The following is an 8,215-nucleotide window of genomic DNA, read 5'->3' as shown; positions in this document are numbered from 1 at the left end:
CAGAGATCCACCTGCCTCTGCCTTCCAAGTGCTCCGATTAAAGACACAGACCTTCATGCTTTGGCATATTTATTTTATATGTGCATGTTGTATGTGCAGGTATGTCTGTGCACTATGTGCATAGCTGGTCCTTTCAGAGGCCAGAAGAGGTCACTGGATCTCCTGTACCCCTGGTACCACAGATGGCTGTGAGCTACAATGAGCTGGGTGGTACTTGGACCATTCAACAGGACGGGCTCTGTCCCTGCCAAGCTTCTGGACTCTCAGGAAACACTCAGTTCTGGGATGGTATGTGGGTGACAGAGAAGGGGCTGCTCATCGGGTTTTTTTTTTTTTTTTTTTTTTTTTTGAGACAAGGTCTCACTGTCCTGGCTGTCCAGGAAGTCAGTACGTAGGTCAGGTCAGTCCCCCTTCCTCGGCTTTCTGTGTGCTGGACTAAAGGCATGTGCCCTCACTCTTGGCGGCTCAGCAAGTCTATAGAGAAGGGGTGGCACAGAGACCTGTGGGGGGACAACTGTGCCCTGAGGGTCTCTCTCCAAAGACAGTGCCCTGAATGTCTCTGCCACTCTGTTGGTGATGGGCTTTGGTGATGCCTGGGTCTAATCTAGGCTCGGGATGTAGTAGGGAAGCAGGGTACCACGGAGTCACATTCTCAGCCATTTTTTTTTTTTTTAATATTCTGAGCTAGGGTTGCACAATGTAGCTGACTGGCTTTGAACTCAAATCATTCCTCCTGCCTTGGCCTCCTGAGTGCTGTGATCACAGCATGCCTGGCTAGCTCAGCTGTGACACTTCCTGTGGCTCCTAGGATGATGAGTGCTGACAGGGTTTGATGAACTTCATGTTCCCAGTCTTCTTTTTTTTGGGGGGGGGCTTTTAAAGATTTTATTTATTTATTTATTATATGTAAGTACACTGTAGCTGTCTTCAGACACTCCAGAAGAGGGAGTCAGATCTTGTTAAGGATGGTTGTTAGCCACCATGTGGTTGCTGGGATTTGAACTCCGGACCTTTGGAAGAGTAGTCGGGTGCTCTTACCCACTCAGCCATCTCACCAGCCTGTTCCCATCCTTCTTGTGGGTTGGACCCAAAGCCTCAACATCCTGGGAGAGTGCTCCGTAGCTGAGCCACATCCCCAGCATCCTGGGTGAGTGCTCCGCAGCTGAGCCACAGCCCCAGCCCTCTCCATACGTGATGTACTGGGAGTGTCTGCCACCGCACTCCTCTCATGCCTCACACACAGGAAACGTCTGCTGGTGAGAACTCAGACCCAGAGCGGCATCGCTTCCCTTGGACACTGACTTGAAGCTGACCCGATGACTCTTCTGTGGAAAACTGCTGTTGCTCACCTCCCTGGAAGGTTTCTTAGAACAGCAGCCAATCAACTATCTAGAGATGAAGAACAGATCCAGAAACTGGTTAAATCTATTGAATTTCTGACAATTTTAGGAGCAGTTGGTAAGGAGGGATCCAAGGGTAAGGGGTTAGGGAAAAGAGCCCATTGATGTCTTTCCTTACTTACCACCCATATGACATGGTGACATGGGTGTTTCCTTCCTTGATCTCTCACAAAACCCATTAATTCTCCCCCCTCCCTTGAAACAGCATCTTACTACGTAGCCCAGGCTAGCCTGGAACTCATTAGCTTTAAACTCTTGGCCATCCAAGAGTTTATATGAACTTTAAACTCTTGGCTCATGAATTCCACATTTAACCCAAGCACCCCCACCCCAGACAATTCAACTGGGAGAGTCAGGTAGGAGAAGATAAGGGCATGTGTATTAGAATCCTCACAGTTGAGGGACTCAAAGAGAGAGGAGTACAAAATAGCCCAGCCGTTATACCCATGACCCAGAGCCCATGTTGGTCCAACAAGGGAGTCCTGATGATCTGGTTCAGCACTAAGCTCAAATCTCTGAGGCATTCGTTTGATTCCAGCTGAGACTGGCCAGAGACCACTGTGAGTGTGAAGTGCCATGTCCTGGAATGGTGTGTGTAAAGCCTGGAATTTTCCAAATTGCTCCAGCTCAATCTACACATTTCTCAGTATGATCTTTACAAAGGATGTGGCCGAGAGGAGTCCTTTCCTTGGCACAGTTAAACGCAGAGGTGAGAGTGCTTCACTATTCATGTAGGAGTGTTCTATGTGCATACATAGTGCATGCCAGAAGAGGGCATCAGATCCCGTTATAAAAGATTATGAGCTGCCATGTGGTTGCTGAAACCAAGGACCAGAAGTCCTTGAACTCAGGACCCCTGGAAGAGCAGCCAGTACTCTTAACCACTGAGCCATCTCTCCGGCCCCTAAAAATCTTTTTGAGTTGATCTGAGGAAGTCATTTCAGCTCTCAGCAACACGGTAGCACACAGCAACAACAGGCTGTTGTTATCAGCTATCATTGAGAGAATTTGGGGGTAAAAGGCCGCCACTGTTAGCTGTGAAGGGCATGTTCAACGGCACAGACTCATCTCAGGAACTGCAGTGGCGTCGTTAGAGTTGGCAAACGGTGCCGCAATAAAACCACTCCACCGCGGTCACTCCACCGCGGTCACTCCACCGCGGTCACTCCACCGTGGTTCTTCGAGTTAGCGTCGCAGCCTGTCAATGGGACCTGAGGTGCTTACTGCGCCTTCAATATCTCTGGCGTGATAATGTAAGGTATCCTGTGGCTCCCTCCTCACAGCATCAATGTCTGGGAAATGTCACCAGTTGGACCGGTGGTAGCCTGGGCATCAGAGGCTTAGGGTGTTTGTGTTTACAGCGTGACAACTGATAATGTTTTCTGTTTGCTACAGTGACAGATCAGGCAGAAATGGAGACAGTCCCAGAAGAGCCAACAACAGTGACTTAAGATCAGAAGCCCCACGCAGCCTCTCCAGAGAGTAAGCATCTACTTTAGTGACACACAACTCCCGGGTAGCGTAAAACGCTGTTGTCTATAGCCGTAAGTTGTTGGAAGGGCTCTGCTACTGACATTCTCTACTTCACACTGCAAAAGTGTGTGACTCACATACTACACTGTGCCATTTTTCTTTGTTCTCACAGAAACCTACCTGCCTCTGCCTCCTGAGTAATGGGATTAAAGACATGTGCCACCACGCCTAGCTATATTTATTTTTATGTTTGTGTATGTTTTGCTGTATGCAAACCTGTACGCTATGTGCATGTCTGATGCCCTTAGAGATCAGAAGAGGGTGTGTGATCCCTTGGAACTGCAGTTCTGCCTGGTGTGAGACATCATGTGGAATGTGGGCACTGAACCCATGTCCTCAAGAGCCATTAGTGCTGTTAAGAACTGAGCCAGGAAGCCGGGCGTGGTGGCGCACACCTTGAATCCCAGCACTCGGGAGGCAGAGACAGGCGGATTTCTGAGTTCGAGGCCAGCCTGGTCTACAGAGTGAGGTCCAGGACAACCAGGGCTACACAGAGAAACCCTGTCTTGAAAAACCAAAAAAAAAAAAAAAAAAAAAAAAAAAAAAAAAAAATCCAGTGGGCCCTCTTGTTGAGCACTTTCTCATCAGTGATCAATGGGGGAGGGTCAAACCCGTGGTAGGTGTGGTCAGCCTTGGGCTGCTGCTCTTGGGTTCTGTAACAAAGCAGGCTGAGCAAGCCATGAGGAGCAAGCCAGGAAGCAGTAGCCCTCCATGGCTTCAGTATCAGCTCCTGCCTCCAGCTTCCTGCCCTGCTTGAGTTTCTGCCCTCACTGCTTTTGATGAGCATGTTAAATGGAACTGTGAGTGAAACAAACCTTTTCCTCCCCAAGTTATTTTTGGTCATGGTGTTAATCCCAGCAATAGTAGTCCTAAGGCAGCAGGCTTACATCAGTTCTAGACATTGGTAGAAGGTGGACAGATGACACCCAACATGCAGACAGGGAGGAGTGTTGAAACAGGCAGAAAACTACCTCAGTGTAGCTAGCCTAATCTAAAAGACTAAGAGAATAAGTGACTTATTGCAGTGACTGTTGGGCAGATGTCATGGTCCTGCCTACCTCCTGCTCTACCTGTGTGGAAAGACAACCCCGAGGGAATCGGGTATTTCACAGACCAAAGGGCCACTTTATCTGCGGCAAGTTTAAATGGAGACTCTGAAAAGCCACACCCGAGTACTTAAGAGTTACCAGGGAGACGGCGGTACCCATCCATAGCTCTGGCTACCAGCGGAGCCCGTAGGTCAGGGTCAAACGTGCAGCAGACACGCCCCCCTTTGAGTAAAGCGCCAGGAAGACCGTGTAAACGTCACTTCCGCCCTCAGCTACCACATGTGGGAGGCGGGACCGTAGTGGGGGCGCGTCTTATTTGGATCACTTCCGGTGAGCCCAGCAGTGACCACGGCAACATGGCCTTGAACGGTGCAGGTATGCGCTTGGGATGCTTGGGCTGTGGCCGTGGGGTGCGGGAGGCCGCTCGCTCCATCTCCTGTGCCTGTCTTCTCCAGATGTCGACGATTTCACCTGGGAGCCTCCGACTGAAGCTGAGACGAAGGTGCTGCAGGCGCGACGGGAGCGGCAGGATCGCATCTCCCGTCTGATGGGGGACTACCTGCTCCGTGGTTACCGCATGCTGGGCGACACGTGCGCCGACTGCGGGGTGAGGCGAGTGATGGGGCCGCGGACCGGGCCGCACGACCTTTCCTCAGCTCCCTCTTCTGTGGACCCTGTCTCTCCGGCTCACCTATGTCCATGTCCTTTCTGGTCCCCAGACGATCCTCCTGCAAGATAAACAGCGGAAAATCTACTGCGTGGCTTGTCAGGAGCTCGACTCAGACGTGGACAAAGATAACCCGGGTGAGGGTCCGAGTGTGCACTGTGGGGAGAAGAACGTGACGATAGCTGCCGAGGAACTGTGAGCCTGGGAGGTGACAGTGGTAATTCCTGCGTGCTGTGGCATTAAGGTGCCTTCTCGCTTCAGCCCGAGAGAGGTGTTTCATTCAAGAAAAACCATCAGCCTTTTGTTTCTGACACTGTGGTTGGAGAGTCCGAGCTAAATAGTCATCCCCACGGGTAGAGTGGATGTTCAACCCCGGGTCCTTGAGCATGTGGGACAGGCTTTTTACCGCTGAAGTACGGGTCCCAGTTTACAGGCATAGACTTGATGCATAAATGAGGCCAGGCCAACTGTCAAGCAGCTGGTTCTCAAGTGTAACTCAGTGGGGCAATGTTTGGCAGGCGTGTGTAAGGAAAAAGAAGAGTAGAGATGAGACGGATTGGCTTAGGCAGAAAACGCCAGCAGCACGGGGGCATCGGTAAAAAGCACATGACTCGGGAGAGACAGACGGGGCATCCTCATTCTTCCACCTCTTTCTTGTTTTAGTACTGAATGCACAGGCGGCCCTCTCTCAAGCTCGGGAACACCAGCTGGCCTCAACTACAGAGCCTGCTTCGAGCTCTCGGCCCCCATCCCAGCCACCGGTACCCCGTCCAGAGCACTGTGAAGGCGCTGCAGCCGGGCTCAAGGCAGCCCAGGCGCTGCCTCTTCCTGCCGCGCCTCCAAAAGCGGACGCGGTGGCTTCCACACAGACGGCCCTCCTGCAGAAGCTAACCTGGGCGTCAGTTGAGCTGGGCTCTAGCACCTCCCTGGAGACTAGTATCCAGCTCTGTGGGCTTATCCGGGCTTGCGCTGAGGCCCTGGGCAGCCTGAAGCAGCTGGATCACTGAGACCTCTATCCTCATCCCTGTTCCCCTGAGAAAAACCCTCTAGAAAAACAGCTTTTCCTCCGCGTGGTTTGTTCTTTCTTGGTTCTGAGTGTGCATGCGAGCCCCAGTTCTACTCGACATTCCTTGCTTTTGGCATCTCACCTTTTCCATGGTCTTTTCTACCTGAATGGTGAGGTTTTGCCTTCAGGACAAGGGGATAAGTGACACCTTATTCCAAGGAGTGACCTCAGTCTCTTCCTCAAAGGCTGGGCCACTAATCATTGTCTCTGACCCAATACCCCCTTTCTCCACCTTCTGGACCTGAGTGCCATTTCAGTTTCAGTCTCCACGGTGGCTTCCTTTCCTTCCTTTGGCCATTTTGATTCTACCATCTTTCTCCATCTTATGGCCTCTAGGATGTTGACAAATTGTGGGGGAGGGCAGTGATGCGCTTTAAGAGCCAGGCACAGTCTTACCGTCCTAGCCCACTCTCTGGTCTCCCGCAACCCCATGGTTTTAGAATCCTTTGCTTGGGAGAGGAATCGTGTAGGACACTTTGTGTAGGAATGAGGCAGCAAAAAGTCGCCAAAGAACCGTTTCTCCCCTGTCCCATCTAGTTCTTTGATGGGTTTTTCAGCTCCAGGGTCATCGCCGCGTTAAGAGAGGCCCCGCCCATGCAGAGAGGGTGGAGCATAGGCGGAGTCGGAGGAGTCTGGGACGGAACAAAGCACGGCCTGCGGGCGGCGGCTGGGCTCGCTCCAGAGGCCGGGCCACGGGGAGCTGGTCTGGGCAGCAGCCCGCCGAAAACATAAGAGGGTTGCAGGCGGCATCGTGGTCCGCGCCGGCCTGGCTATGAACGGGCTGCCTGCGACTGAGGCGCCGGGCAGCGCGGGCTGTGCTCTGGCCGGGCTCCCGCCGCTACCGCGCGGCCTCAGCGGCCTTCTTAACGCTAGTGGGGGCTCGTGGAGGGAGCTGGAGCGTGTCTACAGCCAACGGAGCCGCATCCACGACGAACTGAGTCGTGCCGCCCGCGCCCCGGATGGTCCTCGCCACGCCGCGGGATCTGCCAACTCAGGCTCTGCAGCGGGCCCGCGCCGCCCGGTAAACCTCGATTCTGCACTAGCCGCGCTGCGTAAGGAGATGGTGAGTAGGTGGGCGGCCCGCCAGGGTAGTAGCTCTGAAGAGAGGGCAGAGATAAGTCTGGGATCCGCTTCCTCATCTCAGGTCCAGCAGGAAGCGTCAGGTCACGGGGCTTTAGGACAGCACTGATAGTAATGTGTAGCAATTGTTGCATTTTTAAAAACTTGCCTGATTTCATCCTGCTGGACAATGTTACCCCATTGTGTAAATGAGGCCCAAGGACTGGCTGGAAGGATTCACAGTTGGCAAGTACCATCTGTTCTTAGAACTTTCACTTAAAGGTGCAGGAAGATAGGATAGGGTTGTCGCCCACGGTGGGGATTCTGGGGGTGGCCCGGACCCCCAACTCCAGCCCACTGTCAGTTGTCTGCAGGTGGGGCTGCGACAGCTGGATATGTCCCTGCTGTGCCAGCTGTGGGGCCTGTATGAGTCGATCCAGGACTACAAGCATCTGTGCCAAGACCTGAGCTTGTGCCAGGACCTGTCATCTTCTCTGCACTCGGATAGCTCCTACCCACCTGATGCCGGCCTGTCTGATGATGAGGAGCCTCCTGATGCCAGCTTGCCCCCAGACCCTCCACCCCTCACCGTACCCCAGACTCACAATGCCCGTGACCAGTGGTTGCAGGATGCCTTCCAAATCAGCCTTTGAAAAGCTGAGGTGGATAGGAACGCACCCATACAAAAAGCTCAAAACTTGCCCTTCAGCAAGTCCTTAGTCGACAGTGCCTGCTCTTTTACCGGTACCACCTCACCTCACTTCAGGAGGGCAAGGCATTATACCCAGCAGGCAAAGCGGTCAAGATTGCAGCCTGTGCCCAGTGTCCTGGGCTTCCACTTCTCCCACATGTGTGCACCCTAGCTTGGCCTGCCCTTAGTCTGATTGTGGGGCCCAAAGCGTCTTACAATCCCGTTCGCATCTCTGGGACTGGGATGAGTGCCTAGCTTCCATCTCTTTTTTTTTTTTTTGTCTTTTGCTGCCTCTTGCAGCTGCTGGCTCAGAGGCATCCCTACCTGTGGCCCCAGGGTTTCACTGCCTGGGACAAGGGCTCCAGAACCCACCTCTGTAGCCACCCACGACCAGAAAGGCCAAGGTCTTTATGCTGGATATTTAAGTTTAGCGGTCAGTTCCTGGGCGGGAAAATAAATAATTTCAGCATTGTATTCTGATTGCCTGGTTAATTGGTACTGGGTTGGGGATAGTTTTCTGGCAAGTGTAGTCTGCGTTCTGCCGGCAGGTGGCGCCCAAGACCCCCCCCCCCCCCCCCCCCCCCCCCCCCCCCCACAAACGCTGGGACAACAGTTGTGGGCCACCACACCTGGCTCTGTGTTTTCCCCCCCCCCCCCCCCAGCGAAAGGCTTAGCGGGCGTGAGATGCGAATCTTCCCTCTTGGGGGCAAGGTTGGAAGCATTCCAGTCCGCAGGAGCCTGGCTCTGCAG

At 53.2% G+C, this 8,215-nt stretch overlaps 2 protein-coding genes across 2 annotated transcripts; both read left to right on the top strand.

Moving 5' to 3' along the window:
* The first annotated feature begins 4,306 nt into the window (after positions 1 to 4,306).
* Positions 4,307 to 5,719, top strand: Znrd2 (zinc ribbon domain containing 2). The gene is made up of 4 exons (XM_021211831.1): positions 4,307 to 4,357; positions 4,438 to 4,589; positions 4,702 to 4,786; positions 5,313 to 5,719. Exons 1-4 carry the CDS (start codon positions 4,339 to 4,341, stop codon positions 5,654 to 5,656), a joined length of 600 nt encoding a protein of 199 aa, XP_021067490.1. The 5' UTR covers positions 4,307 to 4,338; the 3' UTR covers positions 5,657 to 5,719.
* A 100-nt stretch (positions 5,720 to 5,819) lies between these two features.
* Fam89b (family with sequence similarity 89 member B) lies at positions 5,820 to 7,939 on the top strand. The gene is made up of 2 exons (XM_021202334.2): positions 5,820 to 6,778; positions 7,149 to 7,939. Exons 1-2 carry the CDS (start codon positions 6,488 to 6,490, stop codon positions 7,425 to 7,427), a joined length of 570 nt encoding a protein of 189 aa, XP_021057993.1. The 5' UTR covers positions 5,820 to 6,487; the 3' UTR covers positions 7,428 to 7,939.
* Positions 7,940 to 8,215: the final 276 nt, after the last annotated feature.

Source organism: Mus pahari, chromosome 1 (assembly GCF_900095145.1).
Source record: "Mus pahari chromosome 1, PAHARI_EIJ_v1.1, whole genome shotgun sequence".
Lineage (NCBI taxonomy): Eukaryota > Metazoa > Chordata > Mammalia > Rodentia > Muridae > Mus > Mus pahari.
The sequence above is the reverse complement of the archived record's forward strand: the minus strand, read 5'-3'. Positions and strand labels throughout refer to the sequence as shown.

What these genes read in the sequence shown, in the direction of transcription:
- Znrd2 (XM_021211831.1), top strand. An exon ending in ACACGTGCGCCGACTGCGGG is followed by an intron (nt 4,590 to 4,701) that starts GTGAGGCGAGTG and finishes TCTGGTCCCCAG; the next exon opens with ACGATCCTCCTGCAAGATAA. An exon ending in CGTGGACAAAGATAACCCGG is followed by an intron (nt 4,787 to 5,312) that starts GTGAGGGTCCGA and finishes TTCTTGTTTTAG; the next exon opens with TACTGAATGCACAGGCGGCC.
- Fam89b (XM_021202334.2), top strand. Translation starts at nt 6,488, where the DNA reads ATGAACGGGCTGCCTGCGACTGAGGCGCCGGGCAGCGCGGGCTGTGCT. An exon ending in CCGCGCTGCGTAAGGAGATG is followed by an intron (nt 6,779 to 7,148) that starts GTGAGTAGGTGG and finishes AGTTGTCTGCAG; the next exon opens with GTGGGGCTGCGACAGCTGGA.